Source organism: Equus caballus, chromosome 6 (genome assembly GCF_041296265.1).
Source record: "Equus caballus isolate H_3958 breed thoroughbred chromosome 6, TB-T2T, whole genome shotgun sequence".
NCBI classification, from domain to species: Eukaryota; Metazoa; Chordata; class Mammalia; order Perissodactyla; family Equidae; genus Equus; species Equus caballus.
Genome location: NC_091689.1, coordinates 19723323 through 19748011, shown reverse-complemented (window position 1 = coordinate 19748011; position 24689 = coordinate 19723323). Strand labels below are relative to the sequence as shown.

The 24689-nt window shown below is 53.8% G+C and overlaps 1 protein-coding gene across 6 annotated transcripts in view; it reads right to left on the bottom strand.

Annotated features, from left to right (window-relative positions):
* EFHD1 (EF-hand domain family member D1) overlaps window positions 1-24388 on the bottom strand; it is a 38976-nt gene extending 14588 nt beyond the window's left edge. Inside the window, exons 1-3 of one of the 6 annotated variants that reach the window (XM_070269471.1) lie at window positions 22487-22585; window positions 16545-16700; window positions 15070-15196 (exon numbers count right to left, since the gene is read on the bottom strand). In XM_070269471.1, coding sequence (XP_070125572.1) covers window positions 15070-15182 — 113 coding nt within the window. In that variant the 5' untranslated portion in view covers window positions 15183-15196; window positions 16545-16700; window positions 22487-22585. Of the gene's footprint in view, window positions 1-15069; window positions 15197-15595; window positions 16701-22092; window positions 22206-22486; window positions 22644-23641; window positions 24047-24269 lie in introns of those variants that run through there. The other 5 variants (XM_070269470.1, XM_070269468.1, XM_070269467.1 and 2 more) reach the window with 5 other exon arrangements.
* Window positions 24389-24689: the final 301 nt, after the last annotated feature.

The following is a 24689-nucleotide window of genomic DNA, read 5'->3' as shown; positions in this document are numbered from 1 at the left end:
CACTTGTTACTCCCCCAAACGTGTCGTTCTTTTGGCCTCATTTATTGAAAAATGATTCAAACACCTCCTGCTTTGCAGGGCCCACCTGGTCACCGCATCAGACGGGACCCTCTTCTCGAAACACCTTTGGGTTCTGCACAATCTGATTCAAAGTGGATCTTGTGCCACCCGGTTGTTTTCATGTCTTTTATCTCCTACCTAGGCCGTAAGTTTCTCAAAGACGAAAAACATGCCAGTTTACCTTTACTTCCCCAGTTTTGGTCAACAAACATCGACAGAACCTCCTGATCTAGACAAGAGCATCCTACACACCCACTGCATCCACACGGAGTGACTGGGAATTCCAGAAGCCTCCTCATGGGTCTCTGCCACCCCCATTTCCACGGACCCCTCCGTTCGTCCTCCTGGTCTCCTGTCTGTGGAAGCTGGTTCCCATCCTTGCACGTGGCTGTGAATCAGCCCCGGTCTGGTTTTGTGCTTTGTCCTGTGGCTCATTCATTCAGCCTCCAACTCTGAAGAGTCACATATGTGTGAGTGACTGTTGAGAGGGGACCTGTCTTTACCCTCTTGGCCGAGGTTTGGCCACAGAGCCAGCACCTCTGCTGGCTGTTCCTCCAGCCCCCCAAACGCCCGCCTGGAAACAAACCCAGCCTCACTACGATGGGGGATCCTGGCCCTGCCCTCTATTCCCGAGTGCCTGGGCCAGCCCCGTGGGAGTCTTCTTCAGCCTTCTGCCGGCCACTCCATCCCTCCCTCTTCTCTACACACGTGGGCAGATACAGCGTTTTCTCACAGACTCCCTGGCTCCCCTCCCTTCCAGTCCATCCTATTTTTCGTAACCCAGAGATGGCTTGTTGCTCAGGTATGAACACCTTGTTTTAAAAAACAAATCAGTTTACACTAGCCAAAGGGTGGAAACAACCCTAGTATCCATGGAAAGATGAATGGATATACAAAATGTGGTATATCCATACAATGGAATGTGGTATATATTTATACAATAGAATATTATTTCAATAAAAGGGCTGGCCCCGTGGCCAAGTGGTTAAGTTCGCATGCTCCACTTTGGCAGCCCAGGGTTTTGCCAGTTTGGATCCTGGGTGTGGACCTGGCACCACTCATCAGGCCCTGCTGGGGCAGCGTCCTACATAGCACAACCAGAGGCACTCACAACTAGAATATACAACTATGTACTGAGGGGTTTTGGGGAGAAGAAGAAGAAAAAGAAAGAAAATAAGAAGATTGGCAACAGATGTTAGCTCAGGTGCCAATCTTTAAAAAAAAAAAAAAAGAAAGAAAGGAATGAAATTCTGATGCATGCCACAATATGGACGAACCTTGACACCATTATGCTAGGGTTGAAGAAAGCCAGACACAAAAGGACAAGTACTGCATAATCCCACTCATATCCCCAGAATAGCCAAACTCATAGAGACAGAAAGTAGAACAGTGGTTGCCAGGGGCTGAGGGGAAGGGGGAGAGGGGAGTTGTTGTTTCATGGGTAGAGTGTCAGTTTGGGATAAGGAAAAGGTTCTGGAGACAGATGGTGGCGAAGGATGCCCAAGAATGTGAATACGCACTGAACTGTAACTTATATGGTCAAGATGGTAAATTTTATATGCATTTTGCCATAATAAAAAAGTTAAATAAATAAACAAATCAGGCTTCTTCATGATCTATCGCCCCCTCCAACAACAACAAAACCCCACCATTGTTGGAAACCATACCATCATCTACCAAGAAATGTAGCCTGTGGGCAACCAGAAATCTCGCTCCGGGGGCTGGTGGTATTCAGAGCCCATGCGGTCGGGCTGGAGAGGAGGCCCAGTTCTCCCCAATGTGCTCGGTGCCAGCTGCAGTGGCCAGCTCATGCCATTCCTCCCACACAGGACACCCCCTCCCTGCTCTTCTCGGTGCCCTTTCTGTGCCCCAGAGCTCTGGGAGCTGCCCCCTTCCTCTTCTGAGCTCCACAGCACCCATTGTCTATCCTCCTCTGGTGCTCGCCTGATGTCACCTCCCTCTGCTGAATATTTTCTAACTCCAGCAGCTCTGTGCTCCCAGCGGGCACTGCTCCTTGCCTGGAAGATTTATACTGCAAGGCACGAAAGGATGCAGATGAGACCCCCTGGAGGTCTGCTGGTGAGCTCTGAGGACTCAACACCAAGACAGGTTTTCCAAGTCTGGAAATGAGCAAGGGGCTCCTGGGTTTCCAGGAAGTGGGCAGAGCATAGGAATCACAGATGGACCAGCCCAGGATGTAGTATTAGCAAAGGATGGTTTGTGAGCACTTAAAAAGGAAGCGATGAGTGCCATGGACTCACTGAAAACGACTCAGGGATGGGCCTCAGTTTACTTCTTTTTAAAATAACAGCTTTATTGAGATATAATTTACATACCATAAAATTCACTCTTTTAAATTATACAATTCAGTGACTTTTAGTATATTCACAAAGTTGTGCAGCTATCATCACTAATGAATTCTGGAACATTTTCATCACCCCAAAAAGAAATCCATACCCAGTAGCAGTCATTCCGCAGCCCACTCTCCCCCACCTACCCAGCCCCTAGCAACTACTAGTTTGCTTTCTGTCTCTATGGATTTGCTTATTCTGGACATTTCATATAAATGGAATCATATGATATGTGGCCTTTCGTGTCTGGCTTCTTTCACTGAGCATAATGTTTTCAAGGTTCGCCCATGTTGTAGCATATATCGATCAGTCCTTTATTCCTTTTTTTTTTTTTTTTAAGATTTTATTTTTTCCTTTTTCTCCCCAAAGCCCCCCGGTACATAGTTGTGTATTCTTCGTTGTGGGTTCCTCTAGTTGTGGCATGTGGGACGCTGCCTCAGCGTGGTCTGACGAGCAGTGCCATGTCCGCGCCCAGGATTCGAACCGACGAAACACTGGGCCGCCTGCAGCGGAGCGCGCGAACTTAACCACTCGGCCACGGGGCCAGCCCCTCGATCAGTCCTTTATTCCTTTTTATTTATTGCTGAATGTTACTCTATTGTATAACCCTACCATATTTTATTTATCCACTCATCACTTGATGGACATTTGAGTTTTTTCCACTTTTTGGCTGTTATGAACATTCGTGTCCAAGCTTTGGATATCTTTCCATTTCCCTTGGGTATATATTCAGGAGTGGGATCGCTGGGTTGTACGCTCATTTGCTTTTGAAACAAGGTTGTCAAAGCGATTCAACAGAAAACCATAGCTGACTTGATGTCTTTGCCAGGGTCAGCAAGGCCATTCTATTAGGCTTCTGGGGGAAAGATAAACAGGTACAGATGCCCATACAATTAGGCGAATTGGCTGTTAGTTATAGGGCCACCTAGAAAGGGGCCAACTATCAGATTTGCTGGTGACAAAAAGTTGGAGCAGAATTTTGGCCCAAAAGCTCTCAGCCAGCTGGTATGACGTCCAGGAATAAAATATAGCAAGGAAGAATGCAAGGTGCTAAATATAGAATTTCCATATGATCCAGCAATTCCTCTTCTGGGTAGACACCCAAAGGGACTGAAAGCAGGGACTCAAACACATATTTCTTTGTACACAGTATTCATAGCAGCATTATTCACAATGGCTAAAGATGGAAACAACCCAAGTGCCTATTGATGGATGAATAGATAAGTAAATGTGGTATATACTTACAGTGGAACATTATTCAGCCTTAAAAAGGGAGGAAATTCTGACACATGCTACAACATGGACAAACCTTGAAGACATTCTGCTAAGTGAAAGAAGGCAGACACAAAAGGACAAATACTGTGTCATCCCACTTCACGAGGGATGCAGAATAGTCAGATTCATGGAGGCAGAAAGCAGAATGGCAGTGGCCACGGGATGGGGGAAGAGGGGAACGGGGAGTTATTATTTAATTGTTATTCTTAGAGTTTCAGTTTTACAAGATGAAAACAGCTATGGAGCTGGATCGCGGTGGTGGCTGCACACCAATGTGAACGGACTTGACGTCACTGAACTGTACACTTAAAAATGGGTAAAATGTGGCCCCGTGGCCGAGTGGTTAAGTTCGCGCGCTCCGCTGCAGGCGGCCCAGTGTTTCGTTGGTTCGAATCCTGGGTGCGGACATGGCACTGCTCATCAGACCACGCTGAGGCAGCGTCCCACATGCCACAACTAGAAGGACCCACAACGAAATATACAACTATGTACCGGGGGGCTTTGGGGAGAAAAATAAAATCTTTAAAAAAAAAAAAAAAAGGGTAAAATGGTAAATCTCACGTTATATGTATCTCACCACAATTCAAAACCAAAAAGGCAAGATCCTGAAACTAAGTCACCCAAACTGACTTTGCAAGTCCAGGCTTTGAGGGAACCAGAGCATAGCGGCAGGTGCAATGACATCTGGAGATCTGCAATCCAGCAGTCTCTCTCCCCTTATCCACTGGAGAGATGTTCCAAGACCCCAGTGGACGCCTGAAACCACGGATAGTATCAAATCCTATAGATACTATGTTTTTTCCTATACGTACATACCTATGATAAGTTTTAATTTATAAATTATGCACAGAAAGAGATTAACAACAATAACTAATAATAAAATAGAACAATTGTAACACTATACAGGCATACCTCATTTTATGGCACTTCGCATACACTGCATTTTTTACAAGACCCTCCACCAGCAAAAAGACCATGACTTGCTAGAGGCTCAGATGATGGTTAGCATTTTTCAGTAATACAATATTTTTTAATTAAGGTGTGTACATTGTTTTTTTAGACATAATACTATTGCACACTTAACAGACTATAGTGTAGACCTAACTTTTATATGCACTGGGAAACCAGAATATTTGTGTGACTCGCTTTACTGTGTTATTTGCTTTGCTGTGACGGTCTGGAACTGAACCCACAATATCTCCGAGGTATGCCTGTCCTGTAATAAAAGTTACCCTAATCTTAGCAACCTCAGCATACAATTTATTTTCTTTCCTTAAGAGGAAAACTTTCGCCTTTTCACTTAAAGGAAGCATTTTAAGCTTCTCTGTGGCATATCCGAATTGCCAGCATTATTACTCTCGCACTTTGGGGCCATCATTAAGGAAAATAAGAGTTACTTGAACACAAGCACTGCAATACTGCGAAAGCAGATCTGATAACCGAGACGGCTACTAAGTGACTAGCGGGCAGGTAGCGGATACAGCGTGGATCTGCTGGACAAAGGGATGATTCACGTCCAGGGAGGGACAGCAAGAGATTTCATCAGGCTACTCAGAATGGCGCACAATTGAAAACCTATGAATTGTTTATTTCTGGAATTTTCTATTTAATATTTTCGGACCGTGGTTGACCACAGATAACTGAAACCACAGAAAGCAAAATCGCAGATAAGAGGGGCTGTACTATAGTGGGTTGAGGGTGCTGCCAAAAACCCAGGGGGTGAAATCATGGCGGCAAGAATGAAGTCTCAAGTCCCGAACGAAGGGAGTCACAGTCCTCCCCACCCCATGACAGTCTGCTCCACTCCAGGTCAACTCCATACTTTGGGGGACATGGGCCTGGTCAGTGGGGGGCACCCAAGAGTGAATGGACTTAAGACCCCACGCAAAAATGGGAGTAGAAGGAACCGGGAGCATTCGGCTCTGGGAAGCAGAGAGCTATCTTGAGATTATGCATTTAAACTTCCCAGCAACATTCCCAAAGAACATCCAAAACTGGGCTCTGTGCGTGGACAGGACAGAGATGGGCTGTAGCCAACACAAGGAAGAGGTTTCTGGCAAAAACAGCCGACTAGCAGGAGACCTGAGGTAAGGAGAGCTCTTACAAACAGGGTAGGGGGATGGTCTCTGTTACAGGGAGTCCTAGTCAAGGCAAACAGGCTTCTTTAGTGTGGAACTTTCCAGAACCTTCCATATGGTCATGTGTCTGAAACTTATGAGAGGGAAACAGAGCACAGAGACTCCTCTGACCACATAATCCTCTGTGTTTGGGGATTTTCCACTGGAGAAGGCACAAATTGGCAATCTAGTGTTCCAAGGAAAACACTTTGGGAAACACTTCCCAGGGGAAGTCAATGTCAGAAGGACAGCCAGCTAAACAACCACAACGGTCCCCTCCATGCCGAGATTTTGAGTAAATGTCCTCTGCCCCCTGCTCAGTGCACAGTGCATGTTCCAACGTTGGTTGCAGAAGAGAAGACTGAAGCCATGAAGGATGGTGCACTCAAGATGCGACTCAGTCGGGGCAGAAGCAGAGTGCTAGGGTCTGAATGCAGAGAAAGGGGAGAAAGTGGAGGGAGGAAGGGAGCAGCTGAAAAGCTTGGGTGCAAAGAGAGGGGAGAGCCCCAGGAACAGGACACAAACTGGGACGAGGATGGAGGAGGTCAGAAAAGGTCAAGAAAGAAGGTAGGAATTTGTGGGGGTAGGAAAGACCCGGGAGCCCCACTCACCTAACCTAGGGTCAGCACAGCCTCCACAGCCCCAAGGGGCTGTCCACATGGGCACATGGGGTCCTGCACAGGGAGGAGCTTTCCTTCAGAAACAAGGGAGGGGCTCGGAGGAGTTATCCTCCTATTTCTCTTCTGGGGTTCTGATCGAGAGAGTCAAGAAGGTCTGGAAACCCTTTCCGTTAGGCCTTCCAGCCTGAAACATTCTCCAGACCTAATAAAAGGGACAAATGTGTCTGAAAAGGCCTCCACAAAGTCTGGGTGACAGGTAAAGGAATTCCAATTTCTTTAAATGGGCAGGGAAACTTGGTTCGACTCCCTTGGTGAGCACGTACGTGGAAGAAGGAGCCCCCAGCCGCAGTGCGGGAATCCCAGAGAGAGGACAGGGACAAAGCTGAGCCCAGTGCAAGCCCTGTTCATGTCCTGCCGGGAGCCACCAGCTTGGCACAGGAATAAAGCCAGCGTGCAGACGTGGAGGGGCCATCTCCAAGGCAGAGCGGGGCAGGGAAGGAGGTCAGGAGCCGCCACCGCCTTCACTCCCAAGGACTCGGTAAGGACTGCTTCCCTTTGTTCCTGCCTTGATGCACTGGCCAAGTGCCACATCCAAGTCCTGGGGGGACTATAAAGTGACCACATTAGCAGCACCCTCACCCCTCCCCGTGGAGCGGGGATTTACAACCCAGAAGCGCATCCTCCCCTCTTCAAGGTCACCGTCTGTGAGGTTTGTCCACAGTCCTTTCCTCCAGGGCCTGGATTCGCAAGACAGGCAGGAAAAACCTCCCGGGTCCCCTTCATCATCTTCCTGTTTTATCTGCTCCTCTCAAAGCATCCTATGACCACATGTGCAGTGCACACAATGGGATTCAAAGCGCCTAATGACTAAAACCAGTCTGCTCTGCAGTTCCCAACGCATTGTCTCATGTACCAATCCTTTTCATCTTTACAACAGGCCTGTGAAGAATTAATAGGAGCCACCTGGGCTTACTGTTTGTTGAGAGCTTGCTGAGGGCCAGACGCTGTGCGAAGTCACCTCGTTTAATTCAGCAGTGCTGTGAAGTGGTCATTAGTCACCCCGCTGGAGAGATGGTGAAAGCTGAAGTCCCGGCGAAACCAACTCCTTTGGATCAGCACTAACCTGGGACTTCCGAGCAGGCGCTTGGCTTTACATGGGAGCAGGGAAGGCAAGGATGATCGTTAACTCAGTCTACACTATGAGCCCCTCAACTCAGTGGGGGCAGGGGGTAGAGTGCATACTCGGTGTCCCAACCAACAGACCACCGTTGTAACTGTGAGATTACACTTTTGACCATTTAGATCTGAAGACTATGCAGAAACGAAAGGAGCCACGTTGCTGAGTCCCGAATGTATGTGGATTCTGATTCGGTCTCAGAGCATCACGCCGCAGACTGCCCACATACACAAAGTCATTAATTTTTGACCAAGAGAATACCCATGTTGCCATCTTACAAACATGTGGAGAGACAGTCTCACCAGCCACGCCCTTCAATAGATTTCGTCTGATGTAACTCTCCAACACTCTCAGGATATAGCACTGTTAGGCTGATGGAGGTCAACCAGCCCAAGGTCACTAGGCCCCGGGGAGGTTAGCCAGGCAGACCCCAGCCTGATGCCCAAGCCTGAAGCCTGACCCTGGGGCTGGGCACCACACCACCAGAGGTAGGTTTTGGGGAAAGAAGACCGGATATCATGTCAGACCTTACAGAACCAAGGCTGGCCCTCCAGTGACAGTTAACAGAGACAAATTAGCAAAAGCTGAGGCAGAGAGACGGTTCCTGAGGAAGTAAGGTATTAAAAAGATAAAAGCTTTTCTGGAGGTTGTAGGACTACACCATTCCAGAATCCCAGGGTGGGTGCAGCTGCAGGAAGCTGAGGGTGAGGGCCCTGGGCAGAGGTTGGCCCGGGGGCAACACACCCTTCCCCTGCTCAGAGTTCCTCTCTTCAAGCACCTATAGCGGGAAGACCCCTTTAGACAAGGCCATCTGCAAACGGGTGACGTTTACTCCAAACTTTTGGGCCTCTGGGCAAGGCGAATGCAGATTACTTGTTTCCTTCATTCTGGAAACCTCCTTTTTGTCATCGTTCCCCCCACCCTCCCAATGAAAATGCAATCACATCCCTCAAAATCTAGGATCCACGCTCGAGGACAGGAAACAACACCTAGAATAGCCTGCCCAGGTCAAGCCCACCTGCATGGCCAGCTGGCAGGGCCACCCGCCAGCACCTCCCTGGCACAGATGGCCCTTCCCAGGCTGGGGGTGTGCCAGCAGGCCCCAGGGGAACCCACAATGGGGAGGCCTGGGGAGAGAGGGAGGCCCCAGCCCAGTGAGGCCCCACAGGGCCCCAGTCCTGGACCCATCTGGGGCTCTCTTTCTCGCTACAAGCCCGGCCTCAACCGCATTCCGCCTCCCCTATTCAAACATTTAAGACATTTCCCTTTCCTTCCCACAGTTTACATCTTTCAAATACTTGCAGGCTTACTGGGGCTCCCTTAAGCCCTTGGCTCCCCCCACCACCATCTGAGCTCCTTATACCAGTTCTTTTCTATAATTTAAATTTTAACCCAGAGTTTTCTTATTACAGGCAACCCAGGCTATTAAAGAAAAACCACCCATAAGCCCAAGACCTCACACCCTTATTTGTTCCTGGGCCCTCCTTCTAGTCCTCTGGACTGGTGGCCTTTGCCCATGTTTCTGCTCTAAGACGTCCTCAGCCCCTTTCCTCTTTGTACTCCCCAGGAGGGAGACTCCAGTCTCATCAGCACTGGGATGTCCTGCAGACACAGCGGGTTCAAGCCCAGCCTGCCCTCCCTTGGGGGAGACTTGGGCCGGTGGTCCCCCTGCAGACGGACGGAGTCTAACAGGACAGAGAGGCTGTGCCTGCCGGTGGTAGAGGAGCCGAAGGGGACAACACGCCATCCCCAGCCCTGGCCCCACCAGCAATCAAGGAGAGGAGCTATTTTTAAAGGCAGTACCTGTCTGCAGCCGTGGAGAGGAGGCCGACAGCCCCCAGGGCTTCTGCTCTGGGGAGCCGCCCACGCCCAGTGGGGCCTCAAACAGCTCACCATCTGCAGCATTCTGGGGAAAGCCCAGATCCACAGGCTGCCGAATAAAATTCCCTCTTGCTGAGTCTCTAGGAAGCCGGTGCCCAGAAGAGGATCAGGTCTGCCTTCCACAGGCTCAGTTCCCCCCACACTTTCCTGACGGGGGCCCTCACTGCACAGTGGGGTGGGCTAGGGTGAGATGGCCTGTGATCCCCCGTTATGGGCCCACAGCTGTGCGTGCCTGTGACCTGGGAAAGCCCCAGGCCTGGGGAAAGGGGCCCACCGTCCCCCTCACCCCACCCATGGGACAGCAGCAAGGCAGCAGGGGCCGGGTTCCAGTGTCCACCCAGTGCTGTTCCCTGCCTCACTTGCTCTCTCAGCTTCCACAGGGCAGGGCCCCTGGGTTTTCTTGGTTTTCACTTCGCCAGAATAATCTTGCCATTAAGGAAGAAAGAAGCCGGCCAGCCTTTGTCTGCCTGAGGCCCGGCCATCAGAAACCCCCCAGGGATCCCTCAGAGGGAGCTTCTCAGGAGGATGGCAGTGCCCCAGAAAATGCCTTAGTGTTTGGGGGGCTCGCCTGTGCCTCAGAGACCAGCAGGACCTCGGAACGCCCTTGCTTCTCTTTACATAGAGGGGCTTTGTCTGGAAATCATGCCCCACCTTTTCAAACAGGCAGGCGCTGGCTACTCAAAGTGTGGCCCCTGCACCAGCAGCCTCACGGTCACCCAGGACTGATGGAAAAGCAGAATCTCAGGTCCCTCCCCAGAGCTGCTGAATCAGAGCCTGCATTTTCACAAGATCTCTCGGGCCCAGGCACTTTCAAGTTGGAGGGCCCAGGCACTTTCAAGTTGGAGACGGGCACTGTGCCAGACTTTCCCCAAAGCAGGTGGCCTTTCCCAGGGCCCTCGGGTTCTCCCTGCGGGTGTCCCTAATTGTGCCTGTCCAGGTGAGGGTCAGGACTTCCCTGAGGCCATGGGACTGTCGTTCCCTCCTCCGTGCTTCCCTTCCTGCCTGTTCTCTGGGTTTCTGGTTTCCCAGCCTTTGTGCAGGTCCTCTCTAGCTGACAAATCAACTGCTCCTCCTTCCTGCCTGCCTTCCTTCCGATTTGCTGCAGGCTGGGAAACCAGATCCTGAAAAGTGTTACAATTGCTTGGAAAGTAAGAGCAAGGAGGCTCTGAGGAAGGGCCCAGGGACTCCGGGGAGTTAAGTACAAAAGCTTGAGCCCAGAGTCTGATTTCCAATCAGGATGCTCCCGGCCAGCTTGTCAGTGAGCTCCCAGCTCTCCCTGAGAGCCATTCACTCGCTCACTCACCACCTGGCTCCCGTCTACCTGGGGCCTCTCCAGAGCAGAGGAGAGCACAAAGACCGGTCCCAGTGGGCAGGCAGAGGTCCAGAGAGACAGGTGAGCTGTGATAAGGCCGGAACTTGGGCAGAGCTGGAGCCGAGGGAGGTGGCTGGGACAGAGGACCAGGAACTAACTGGAGCAAACGTGCAGAGCCACCGAGGGAGCCACTGTCACCAGTCTAGTCCAGAGGTGCCAGAATGTCCCCGAAGGGGGCATGGGGCCAGCTCCCACAAGGCATTCTGGGAAAGTTGTGTCTTCCTAAGGGCAATGGGGCAGGGGCGACACAACGACAAGCTCCAAAGAGTTTGAAGCAGAGAAGTGACAGCAGATTGCCATTTCAGGAAAATCTCTCAGCTCGGTGTGCAGGATGGATTTTTCTGGGGATGAGTGAGCAGACTAAGACAGGGGCCCAGTTGGGGAGCACGCAATTGTCCTAGCCATGGAGGGATGCAGGGAGGGCGATGGTGAGGTGAGGGCGTCACTAGGTGAGCTGAGCGCCAGCATCACCTGTTCTGTGCACAGCTAGTGCTGCGGGGGCCCACTTCTGGCAAATAGCCTTCCTTTTCTGGGAAGAGGCCAACATCATTGCAAGCTACAGGAGACCCGTGGAGGCTGGATCCCCCCCACCCACCAGCCACAGCGCCCTGTATTTCCATACATGGTGTCTGGAAGTTCATAAAGAAAGGAGGGAGGCAGGGCAGAGCTGAAGCGCCCCCTCATTGCCACAGAGCACCCACTATGTGCTCAGCACCTTGTAAGACAGCAGAGGGGGTGCAGAGCCCGGTAGCCGCTACCCGGGCCTTCAAGACAAGCAGGGAAATCCGCTTTGTCCCAAATGTATGCAGGGAGAGTGGCCACAGGGACAGTGGCTCACTGCACCCAGCTCCCCCAGCCTCATGCCCGCAAACTGGCTGCCATACACAAGGAGGTTTTGTCCCCTGCTGATGCCAGCCACCCAGAGTGGAAACAAACAAACCAGCCCCCATGTCCACCCCAAAGGAACATCCCAGTGACAACAAGATAACAGGTCAGTAATGAGCTATCAGCCAGAACTAAAATGAGTAACAGGACAGGCTTCCCGTGGGAAACCTGCCCTGAGCAATCCCTGATGGGGAGGTGGGGGGCTGAAAGGGCTCTTTTCATCAGGGATGTCGAAATGAGCAGGGTCGGTTCTCTGCTGGGAAGGTGCAGAAATGGGGTGTCTCCCCTTGGCTCACAACACTTCCTATAAAAGTCCTGAGAGAGGGGCCCCCAAGTCCAGGAGTCAGGGGAAATGGCCGGGGGGAGGCGCAGGTCTTGGGGAAAGCCAGGGGCCACAGGCCCAGCTGAAGCGGACAGTGGGGGACTCGGCCATCCCTCCAAACAGGAAGGAAGAGCACCCCGGCTGCCAGCCTCTGGGCCTGAGTCTCCATCTCCCCACACCGCTTCCCTGCCAGCCAGTCCTTTTCCCGTGTTCCTCCTCTGGGCTGGCACTACCTTAAATCCCGCAGCCGGGCTGGGGGCCCAGGGACCTGCAGCTCCCTCAGTGGAAAGAAGATGGGCTGGCACCGAGTGACCTAATTAAGGCTGTGACTGCACACCGAGTGGTCACGCGATCTTGGGGACAACCTGAGAAGGTGGTCACTTATTTTTTTCCACATCTCACTTACAGCCGTGTGCCCGTGTGCCATGTAGTCGGCGGCACTACCGGAGGGAACTCACAAACCTCCCATTCTCTAGACAGCCCCGGGGGCCGAAGCTTCCCTGGGCAGTAATTAGGGCCTCAGTGCAGCTCCAGAGGCAGCGCCCAGACCCTCTACAGGGGTCACGGCACCCCGGTCCTGGGCCCACCCCGGGATGGGCGTGGGAACTGGAGGAAGATGTTAGCCACACTCAACCACAAAGACCGTCCCTTGGAGTGGGGAGGGAACCTACAAGAAATGACAATAATTGGACAGACCTAAGTACAATCAATTGGCAATCGGGGGTATGAGAGAGGGGCTGTGGGGGGCCATCATCCCAGCAGGAGTAGGGCCAGGCTGAGGGGGACCAGCGAGAGAGAAAAATGCAGCACCCAGTTGGGACTGACCTTGCGGGTCATTATGAGGAGTCTGGCATTTGTCCCATGGGTGCTAAGGAGCTACTGAATATTGTATGTTGCCCCCAACCCACAAAGGCTTCTGAAGAAGAAAGCAAGGTAACGAGATCTGGGCTCCAGCAGGAAGTCACCACAAGTAGGATGGATGGGGGAGGCCAGGTGCCCCAGGCCTGGGGCGGGTAGTCCAGCGAGGCCTGGAGGTCAGGCAGCCTGCAGAGGCCGTGCCACCCATGGCCCCACCTGGCCATGCAGTGGGGCGTGTCAAGGATGGCTGAGATCTGGAGGTGGGAACGACACTAATGAGAATGGCTTTTGGCACAGGGGACAAGAGCACAGGCCACCTGGGTTCAAATCCCAGCTCCACGACTTATACCATGTGTGACGCTGGGAAGTTACCCAACTCTGTGCCTCAGTTTCCTCATCTGTAAAATGGGCGGTGATAACAGCACCCACCTCATAGGTTTATGATGTGAAAACGCTAAGAGCAGTGTCTGCACCCCGGTGCTCTGTAAGTGGCTGTTAGGTGGTGTCAGGGGAGCCCAGGGCTCAATGAAGTCGGTCCTTGTAGGCAGGGTGGGGGGAGCACGGGGCATTTAGGGAGGGGACAGAGACCCTGTCACCGAGGCCAAGCTGGGCAGAGCTGGGCAAGATTGGGGCCAGCACCTCTCTGAGTCCATAACAGTGCTCCCCAGGTCCCCGTCAGCACAGAGCTGAGACGGTCAGCAGGCAGATCTTGTCTGTAGAGGGCCGATGGCCAGGGACTGCCGTCCTAGGCACCACCAGTGTTGAATGAGCCATGCCAGGTCGGGCTGGGGGTTCCCCAGAGCTGTCTGACCCCAGGGCTGGGATCAGCTGCAGCCCTCGGGTCCCTCTGCCATTCCCACCAGGATGGGGAGCAGGGGCCAGCGTGGGCACGTGGCAGTTTGTAAGTCCCGAACGATGCTCCCACTTCCTGCACGCCTGATCCAGGCTGGCAGAGGGCTAAGGGCGTACTGCCAACTACAGGCAGCCACACCCCCGGCAGAGGTAGGGGTCCCCACTTTGGAATCAGAGCCCGGCACAGCTGGAAGGAGTCCACTGCTCTCCTGCCCTGTCCCCACGGCTCCAGTAACTGGCCACGAGGAGCTGCTGCTGTCACTGGCCCCCCAGACCTCACGTCCAAAACCAAAGATTTGACTTTCATTCAGCAACACAGGGGCAGCTAGGCTGAGACTGAAAGAAAATAAAACCAGGCCCGGATACTCCCTGACACTCCCCCGCCCACTTCTACCAGGACTTGTGCAAAGGCCTCCAGACCGAGAGAGGGGCCCTTAGCAACAGAACCCCAGGCAGCCGCTACAAGGAAGGAGACCCCTCAATGCAGGGTGACTCCTCCCCGCCTCCCCATCTGGAGATTCTTCTGAAAGGACAGGAAATTAGAGGCACATGACCCATGATGAGAAAGAGAATAAAGGAGGTTTGGGGAGGGGGGCTAGGGAGAAGGAGGGGTGCCAGCAAACAGTTCTGAAAGTCAGAAAGCAGGCGGGGGTGTAACTGGTCAATCTGCCCAAGGAAGCCAGGTGGGTCCTCCAAACCCAGAGGTGGAGTGGCAGGCTGCAGCAATGCCAGGCTCTCTGTAAGATGGGAGGGCTACTTGAGGCAAAAGCAGCGGATTTATTGAAAGTTGGCCTAGGGGACAGTTGACATAGACACGCATGTCCCACCCCCAACCCCAAATACACACACAGCACTCCCAGCTGCCAGGGATCTACAACGACAAAGAGAGACATCATAGGGGCTCTCAACTAAAATGGCGGAAGTGAGTGTCCCAGAGGAAGGACCTCTGCTTTTAGGCATTCGGGAGCCCCCGTGGATGGGCTGCTCCCCATCTGGTCTCCAGAAGCCAAGCTTACCATCTAAAAGTCCATCCCATGTACACAAAGCACAAAGGGACACAAGAGAGCCACAGGACACTGCTCAGGAAGAGGCCAAAAAGGGACACTGTTGGGGCCAACCCCTCCCTTGCTCACGTACAGAACCCCCATTTTGGGCAAGTACTTGCCCCTCAGGGAAAGGCACCCAATCATGGTCCAATCACGGTCATCACCTCCTTCCGGGCAGCCAGTGGCTGGGTGGGCCCATGACCCAGTGCTGGCCAATGAGATGCCAGAGTAGATGCGATGTGGGGAAACTCACCATCTTGTACCAGCCCACAGATGAAGCCGACACGAAGACTGGTGGGGTGCAGGGGAGGACTGAACCCAAGTCCTTGCTGACAGCAGCAGACAACCATGCCCAAGGGCCACCATTGACCTCTGGACTCCTGTTAGGTGAGATGATGCATTTCTTTATGGATCAGCGAGTTCAGGACAGGGTTTTCCACCACTTGAGCCAAAGGTCTCAACTAATACACGTCACAAGGCATATACGGTCTCAACATTTGTATTTAAGAACAGGCACCTGACCCGTTGGTGATGATCCTCTGGGAAGAGAGCAACATAGGACTCCACTCTCCAAGTTGCAAATATCTTCACAATTTTACAAGAAATTTTAAGCAAAGAATGTAATGCTTTCATAATGAAAAATAATTAAGTTTTCTTTAAATTGTGAGATTCTAATCTTTTTCCCTCCAAACCAGTGGGGCTCAACTTTGGGGAAATGGGCCATAATCCCCCCTGAGAAGGTAGGTCTCCCCAGCAACTGTGTGCTCACAGCTGGATACCTGATGCCAGAGGGTCCATGGATTTGAGGTGAAGACCCCCTGCTCCAACCATGGGGCTCAAGGAGGCAGACACCCAAGGCTGAGGTCCCCGTGCCACCAAGTCAGCTTTCATTGTTCCTCTTCTTCTGGAGTTCTTAAGCCCCTCTTGACCACAGTCTGGCTCACACACACCTGGACCACCTCTCGGGGGAAGTAACACCAAGGCAGCCCTTCGGAGGATGCAGAATGTCTCCCTGGGGACCCCTGCTGCGGGTGCCAGCTGCCCAGCCCCCTTCATTGGCAGGAGGAGCAGATGCATTTGCCGCTCCCGCTTCAGCACTGATCTTCCCAAAGAAACTCTGGGGTCCTGGAGCTCCAGCCTCACTCTGCTGCCTGCTTCTGCCTCTGTCTCTTTCCCCGTTGGGAGCTGAGGTCTGCCCAGTGACGGGGGAAAGGCCGAGAAGTGAGGAAAGGGTTGAGTAAGACCACCAACAGATTCACAGTGCTCAGGATTCAGAAGATTCCAAAATAACCGCCTAGCTGAGGCTGGCCAACTATAGCCTGCAGGCCAAATCCTGCTCACCAACTGTTACTGGAGTACAGCCATGCCATTTACACATTAACCGTGGCTGCTTTCTATCACAATGGCAGAGTTGAGAGTGGCAAAGAGACCCTGGGGCCCACAGGCCAAATAGGTTCATCCAACACACCTTTAGAGATCCACTGGCCCAGGCACGCCATGAAACTACACATGGTGTAGCCCCGCGAAAACCAGACCCCCTCAAATTTAAGGAAGAAGGTATTTCTATTCACTAGCGAGACTTGGGGGTACCACAGGGCGGAGAGTATAAATTAAGTTAGGGTCCTTTGGATCTTATGGCTTTGGAACCAGGCATTTGTTAACTAATCTTGCAAGGGAGAAAAGGAAAAGGACATTTTTTGCTTAATGTGAGATTTTAATGTCACTCACTTTCAAATTTAATCACTCAATTTCAAATTCCCATCACTCAAGTTCTCATAAAATGCGATGGCTCTGGAATGGCGAGAGTGGAGGAGACTTCAGAGAGAGAGAAAGGAACTGTGGGCAGGCCTTCCGGCTCCTCCTACATCGCGTTCATCACACAAGCTGGGCAAACAAAACAACCAGTGCTTAGCTTAAACTAGTCTAAGACATATTCCAAGTCACAGTCCTTCTGCCAGAGACCAAGGCCCCAAACAGAAGTCAGCCAGGGTTCTGGTTGAACGCCCCCCGGGGATTCAAATGAGCCTGGCTTCTCTTGCCCTACCCTCCGCCCAGAACAGTCAGACGTGCAAAATCCAGGGCAGGCGAGGGACTCTCACATCTGTGGTGGACCAAGGTGGACTGAAGCTACTATCGGAGTCAGAGGCTCTGGCCCTGCTGTAAGGAAAAAGCACTTAACTTCCATTGATGCCCATCTGCCTTTCCCATCTTTGAAGTCAGTTCACTCAAAAGAGCAGGATGAGAATGGGCGAGTGCCTCACCGCTACCACCCCCATCTCCCATGCTCCCACCCCCCAAACTCCTTATTAATATGGCTCATTTCACCTCTTTGGCAAATTGCTGGCCCTCCAATTCTACACCCCTTTCTCCCTCCCTCAGAGAGGAGTGTAAGGAGGAGGCAAGGAAATGAGGGGAGGGGGTGATGAGAAAGAAGAGTTCCACGACAACCTCATCTTTTCGGGGTTCAGTGGTGATGCGGGAATCGGGTGACCTCATCGTTTCAGATTCTTAACAAAAGGCCAACTTTCCCGGAGCCGAACGCTCCTCTCCCACCCTCTCTTTGGGGAATTGAAACACAAGCTTTTAGTGTGCTGCAGAAACATCACAGCTGCACATTAAGATGCTGCGTTCGAGGCCGGCCTCTAAGTGGCGGCCCTCATCACCTCCCTTTGAAACAGGCCCCTGGATAAGCCGGGGTAATTAAAATTTCCTGTCTAACCTTGACCGCTCGGCCAGCTCAGATTACAGCCCTGGACACACACTGGAGAGTCAGTTTCTTCTGGGCCCTCCCCACTTTTCCTTCAAAATCAGGCCACGATTCTCTTGGCCCAGGCTATCCAGTAACATGCTTGGAAGCCGAGAGGGAACTTTCTCTGGCAGTGCTGATGACGCCTCCGGCTTCCCACACTCATTAGAAAATTCTCTTTCTTCTACCGCGCCCCATTTAGGAGTGGGGACACAAAGACAAGTGACCCCACTCCCAGAACCCCACAGGCTCACGGGCTGGGAAGGGTCCGGTTTTGTTTTTTTTAACTTGAAAAGGTAAGAAATCCTGAAGCAAAATGCTTTTAAGTAGGAAAATCAAATGTGAAAGAGCAAACCACGTTTTGCAGTATCTGCACAAATCTTTCAGGCTCCGAAAAAAAAGAAAGAATGGGTGTACTTTGTACGGGTCAAGTCACGTTCCGAATGAACTCAGAGGCGACATCAGAATCTGGATCCAGAGACTCGGATTAAAGGTGAAATTCTTGCTGAAAGTAAGTGCACTCCTGGCACAAGCAGGGGGTTTTCTGTTGGTTTTGTTTCTTGACATCAGATGGCAACTCCCTTCAAGTTACGATTGGGCTTTGGCATGACTGGCCCCCTTCTCCTGGGGGCGCGAGTCATGCCAGCTCTGCTTTAAGTCTCCGAAGTTCCTAAACCTAAGGGCCTCCTGGGGGGACTCCCCCCACCTCCACCCCCCAACCCCCGGTCCACATACTGTCAGGAGGTGACGAGTACCCTCACCGTGCCGCATGGGCTGGGCATCTCTGCTCACTCACAGTGATGGGTTGAATAGGGTCCCCCCAAAAATTCACAGCCACCCAGAACCTCAGAATGCGACCTTATTCAGAAATAGGGTCTTTGCAGATGTAATACATTAAATGAAGGTGAAGTCATACTAGATTGGGGTGGGCCCCAAATCCAATGACTAGCGTCCTTATAAGAAGGCCATACGAAGACACGCACACAAGGAGAACACCATGGGACTATGGAGGCCGCGGGGAGGGTGATGCGTCTATAAGCCAAGGATGCCAAGGATTGCTGGGATGACCAGAAGCTAGGAGAGAGGAAGGAAGGATGCTTCCCAGAGCCTCCGGGCAAGCACGGCCCTGTGACACCTTGATTTCAGATTCCAGCCTCCAGAACCGTGAGAGAGGAAGTTTCTGTTGTTTTAAGCTGCGCAGTTTGTGGTACTTTGTTGCGGCAGCCCCAGGACACTCATCCACTCACCCAGCACCGGGGCCAGCAAGTCCGTTCAACAGAGCCCGGGCGGGGGCGCAAGCCGAGCAGGGCGCAGCCCCAGGGGGACCAGTTACTCACCAAGTGGCCAGGTCGCCATGCCACAGCTCAAACCGCAGGGGAAATCAACTTCAAAGGATAAACCAGACATTGCAAAGTGTTTGTGAATTACTCAACGCGAAACGGCGACACAAAATTAGCACATCCACCAAAACTACAGATATGTGACACTCTGAAAGTTCGTGATTTAAACCTACTGGGCCCTCACCACGGGCCAAGCACTGAACTAACTGCTTCACATATCTTAATTGATTTAATCCCACAAGGCAGGTAGTATTCTGGCCCCACTTGACAGATGGGGAAACTGAGGCACAGGGCTTTTCCGTACCCTGACCAAAGTAACCTTCCAGGTAGCTTGTGGTAGTGTGAGAGTCTGAACCCAGGAAGTGTGGCTCCCAAGTTCATGTTAACAGCTCTCGACACGGCTCTTGCAAGGGATAAAATGTGGAAAGTCACTCGATGGAAACAAGTTGATGCACTATATGTTCTTTGGGATTTTTAACATGTTTTCGTTTTTTATTTATTTAAGCAAAGAAACCAAAGGAAAAAGAAAAATGGAGGCAGAGACCATGCTTCAACTGGGGCAGAAGTGTGGTAATGACCAGCTGCTGGCTAGATGGGGTGCTGCCATAGCTGATACACTCACAGGGCAGCGAGAAGACTCAGAGAGGGGTCAGCGTATGTGGGGCTCCTCCGGGCAGCATAGGAGCCCGGGAGGCCCCCACAGGGGTTTCCTTGAGGGGCCGTCAGCCAGTGGCCAAGGCAGCTGCAGATAAGGGTCAGTGCAGAGTAGGTGTGGGGAGGAGGATGCCAGCAATTCAGTTTTCAAGATCACCTACCCAGACGCAGCTTTTCATTTCTCTTTTACTAAGTCATGCAGTTAATAAAAAAAGTCATGCAGGACAGCAGGAAGAGGAAAGCACGAAAGAGAGTCGGCAGGGAATCTGGGCTGGGCCATGAGCTAAGCAGGGACCAATGAGCTCATCAGCAGGCTGAGGAGGGCCAGCCACAGGACAGGCGGCACTGCCAGCCCCGGACAGGTGGCAAATCCACAAATGCCAAGCCCCACAGCAGCCTTCTGGTGGGAGGGCGGCCCACGTTCTGCCCCAGCCTGGGCCAGGAAGCAGGGTACAGGCAGCCCCCCAGGCTGACGGGCTCGGGCAGAGAGCCAGAGCCAGACGGTCGCCCAGAAGGAACTCATAGCGGCTGGAAGAGGGGTACCCCGGGGGGTGGCAGAGGGGCTGGGCTGACCTAGTGACCACACACACATCAGGGCCCCTTCATAAGAATGAGGGTTTGTCCATCAGCTGGAGTCACCGCCACGTGCCGGGTACCGAGGGTGGATGAGGGCTAAAACCAGAGCTGCGTCAGAGGTGTCCAGGCGACAAAACCTCCCAGGCTCGGGAGCTCCTGACTCTGGTGGGGTGGGGACAGCGAAGTTTCAGCTGCCTCCCAGGTGGAGGAAACTGGGCAGAAGCACCTGAGGGGGAAACCAACGGGCTCAGCTGGAGGATGCTGAGCCTGTGGAAGCTCAGGGGGTGGGGGCCAAGGAATCCCTGTTTTTAATACAGGGCGTGGGCAGCCTGAAAGGGGGGCAGGGAGGTCCAGACAGGGACACAGGGCCCGGAGCTAAAGTCGAGGGATGGTTTTCACCAAGGACCGGGTCTGTCACATGCCAACTTGTCCCCCATTCCTCTCAGTTCTCACAAAACCCTGAGAAAGGAACTATGGCCTCATTTTACAGATGAAAAGACTCAAGTGGTTATGAAACTTGCCTGCTAATGACCCTAGAATGAGGAAGCTATGTCCCCACTCTCCCCAGACTCATGAGGGATAATTGGGTCTTTTTTTTTTTTTTTTAAGATTGGCACCTGAGCTAACATCTGTTGCCAACCTTTTTTTTTCCTTCTTCTCTGCAAAGCCCCCCAGTACATAGTTGTATATTCTACTTGCAGGTTCTTCTATTTGTCGCATGTGGGACGCTGCCTCAGCATGGCCTGATGAGTGGTGCCATGTCTGTGCCCAGGATCCAAACCGGTGAAACCCTGGGCCACTGAAGCAGAGGGCGGGAACTTAACCACTCGGCCACGGGCCATGGGGCTGGCCCCGGATAATCGGGTCTTGACGCCAGGTTTAAGGGGGGCCTTTTCAATTACTGTCGGGTAAGGAAGGAAGTATCCCCTAGTGGCCCCTGGCAGCCGCAGCAGCCCCCTGGCCCTCGTGAGAAGGTGGGATGTGCGCCCATTTCACCAGCAAGAAAACGAAGGCTCGGCGGGATGATGTAGCTTGCCCTAGGTCACAGGTCCTGGGCCCTGTCTGACGCTCTGCCTCTCTGGCTCCAAAGGCGACACTGTTTCCCCTGCCGCACTGGTGCTACCAGCCGCTGCTCAGCTAACTCTAACAGGAGTAGCAGCTTTGCCTCTCTGCCTTCTAGGACACGGGGATGATCCCCGGGAGGCTTTCTTTGCAACAGCTTGTGCCTTGGATCCCACTGCCTGCTGATGGGAGCTCAGGATGCTCACGGCCAAGGTGAGCAAAGCAGCAGGCCCGAGCTGGACCACAGCCAGGGTCCCGGATGGAGCTGTGAAGGTCATTCACAGCCACCAGGACATGTCCCTCTTTCCTCAGCAGGAGCCCCCAGAGGTGCCTGTGAAAGCCATTCTTCCCCTCTGCTGTGCCCTGCTAGGGGCAGGGCTGCGCTCCCACTGCAGGGGGGCACGTGGCTCAGGCCTGGCCAGTGAGACCAAGAATTCCCCTGCCACAGTAGTTGGTTCAGGGCCAATACGAAACAATAGTAAAGCTACAAAAAAAGAGACACGCACACAATAAGCCCTTTGCTGTGGTTACTCTTTCCCACTGGACTTCCTGGAGCTGCTGTGGCCACACTGCCACCACCAGGGATAAGCCACCTGAGAATGGGGACAGCACAGAGAAGAAACTGACTTAAGAAAAAGAGAAGCTAAGCACTGATGGCATTATCTGAGCTCCTAGATCCAGCCATACCTGACACCAGAATCTTTCTAGTTTTACAAGCCAATTAATCTCCTTTTTGTTTATGCCAATTTTGGTTGAAAGTGACAGAAAACCCAACCTAGAATTCAGACAGATGCAGTAGTTCTGGAGAAAGAAGTACCACGCACAGGCCACACTGCCAGCTCTGTTGGGACCCCACACCACACACGGCCATCCCTTTAGCTTGACTCTATTCTGGTACCTGCTTCCTCACCGATGCCACCGTGCTTGGTCTCCCAAGACCCTCTGGCTGTGTGGACTCCCTTTATCATTCTTAAGCAGCCAACTAGCAAACTTATCCTTTCAAAGATTGTTCTGCAGAAAAAAGTAATAGTAATGAAAATAAGAAAATAAAAGAAACCCAAGTCACCACAAAGCAACCTGACGACAAAGGTCCCCAAGACGCCCTGCCTGAATTGAGCCCGACTGGAGGCAACTGCTGGAGTGGGAGTAGCCATGCCGAGCAGTCTTCGCGTGAAAGGCACAATCTCGAATCAATCAAAGGGGCTCTGTCAAACCACTGACCGTCTCCCTCCTGGTGGCGCGCATTCCTTTGCCCTAACTCAGCCTTCCTTAATTGCCCCAACTAGACCCACCAGGTGGGAAGACCGGAGAATAGCGCCTGGAACGGCGAAATCGGGGCGTCGGGGAGGCCAGGCAGGCGCGGCGGCTCGGGGTGCCAGCCTCTGCCGACCACTTCGCCGGGGCTGGGGCTGGACCACAGCCCAGCCTCAGGAAGGGACCGAGGCTCCGTCCACACAGTGCCGGCCACAGCGCCTTTAAATAGAACCTCCACGCGGAGGACAAACACATTCCAAGCGCTTTTTAAAACGCCCCAAGCATGACCTGGCCGGCGGCCTCCGCTCCCCCGGGCATTTTTCCGGTCGTGGCCCAATTCTGGAAATAATATTAATAGCTCGGTTAGGAGCTTACGGTGTGCAAAACGCTTCACGGCCTTAAAAGGCAGGGACGATTAATGCCCCCACTCTGCAGATGAGGAAACTGAGGCCCAGGGAGCTCCCAGGCTGCAAGGCAAACTAGCGGGGGCTCTCGAGGCTGCCTCCGTCGCCCGGGTTTGGGGCTTACACAGCAGGACAGGAATGAGCCCCCCGGGACCGGCTGCCAGCTGCCATGTCCGGTTCGGACGGGCGCCTCCTGCCCGGAAGGCAAGGACGCTCTCGCTCCAGGAACGTTCTGATCTTTCGCTACGAGTTGAACAAACTCCCGGTTCTCAGCCTCTGTTGGTACATCAGACCTGAGCAGTAGCCAAGGAGAACTTTCCTCTTTTGTTTTAAAAGGTAAAAGGACAACAGGGCTAATTTCTCCCTTGGGAGCTAAAGCTGGCAGGTGAGGCGCGGCGCGCCTAGGTTTCCTAGAAGTTGCGCTCGGGATAAATCTCGGAACAAGCCGGCGGAGGGGGCGAGAGGGGCCGTCGGGATCCCGCGAGCCTGGGACTCGGACTCGCCTGCCCCAGGGGAACTTCTGAGCTCGGTCCGGGAGAGCTGCGGCGCCGGCTCCGGCTCTCAGGGTCCCAGCCCGGCCGGTCCCCCCACGGCGCCGGGATAGGCTGGGAGCGCGCAGGATGGGGGCGTCGGGTTAAATGCTAAGTGCACCCCCAGAACTCCCGCACTGTCCCACCAATGCGGGGCCCGGGACTCGGGACGCGCCGCCACCTCCCGCCTCCCTCCCTCCCGCGTCCGGGGCGCAGGGTCCTCGGGGGCGCACGGCGCAGGGCTTCGCGGGGTGCTCACAGTTTGAACATGTTCTCCAGGTCCTTGATGAGGCGGCGGCTGAACTCCGGGAACTCGGTGTAGGGGTTGAAGACCTTGCAGCGGCGGGGCCGCGCCGCGCCCTCGTTGATGTCCAGCCGTCGGCTCAGCTTCGCGCTCAGCTCGGCGTCGGCGCTGGCCAGGGGCGCGCGGGCGGCGGGTTCGGGCTCCGGCTCCGGGGCCGCCGCGGCGCAGGGCGCGGGCTGGGGACCGCCCTCCTCCGCCTCCTCGCGCTGCAGTCGCCGCTGCAGCTTGCGCGCTAGCTCCTCGCTGGCCATGGCGGCGGATCTGGGACGCGGGGACGCGGGACCCGGCGCGGGGGCTGGGCGGACGGCGTGCTCCTCGCAGGCTCGCGGCTCTACGACACTCTGTCCAGGCGGCTGGGACCTGGCGGTTGGGTGGAGCCGCGGGCGAGGGAAGGGGGCGGGCGGGGCGGAGCCGCCGCTTTAAGGAGGTGCCAGGACTCGGGGACCGCCCGCCACGCCAGAGGCCACAGGTGTCTGCGCGTCCCGGGGACGTCGACCCGCTCCCCCTTCCCCGGGGCTCCGGCCTGGAGACTGACCGTCCCCCGGGACCGGGCGTGGACGCCCCCACCCCGCTCAACTCTGACCTTGCCGCCCGCGTGCGCTCCGGGGGAGCCCGGGGATGCTGCGGTCCCCAGGGGAATGGCAGCGGGAAAAGGTTTCTCGACCGACCGATCGGGGGGTTCCTTTCCCGTCCCCCAGAAGTGCCCCGACTGGAGGCGCTCGCGGCCCGGGACGGGCTGGGGTTAGGGGGAGCCCAGCGCCCTCGGGCGACCTCCACGCGTCCCCGTAGCTGGGAGTGGCACCCACTGGTCGCGAGGTCTGGGCGTGGGAGACGCCCGCAGGGAGCGAGGGGAGGGGACGGCTGCGTTTCAAACACTCATTGAGAAGAAATGTTTCCAAAACATACTAAAAATACCGAAAACACACAATCAAACAGAAAAAGAATAAGCAAGTGAGACCGAACTGCTGGTTCGCCCTGAGGTAAGACGCCAGCGCGGCGTCGG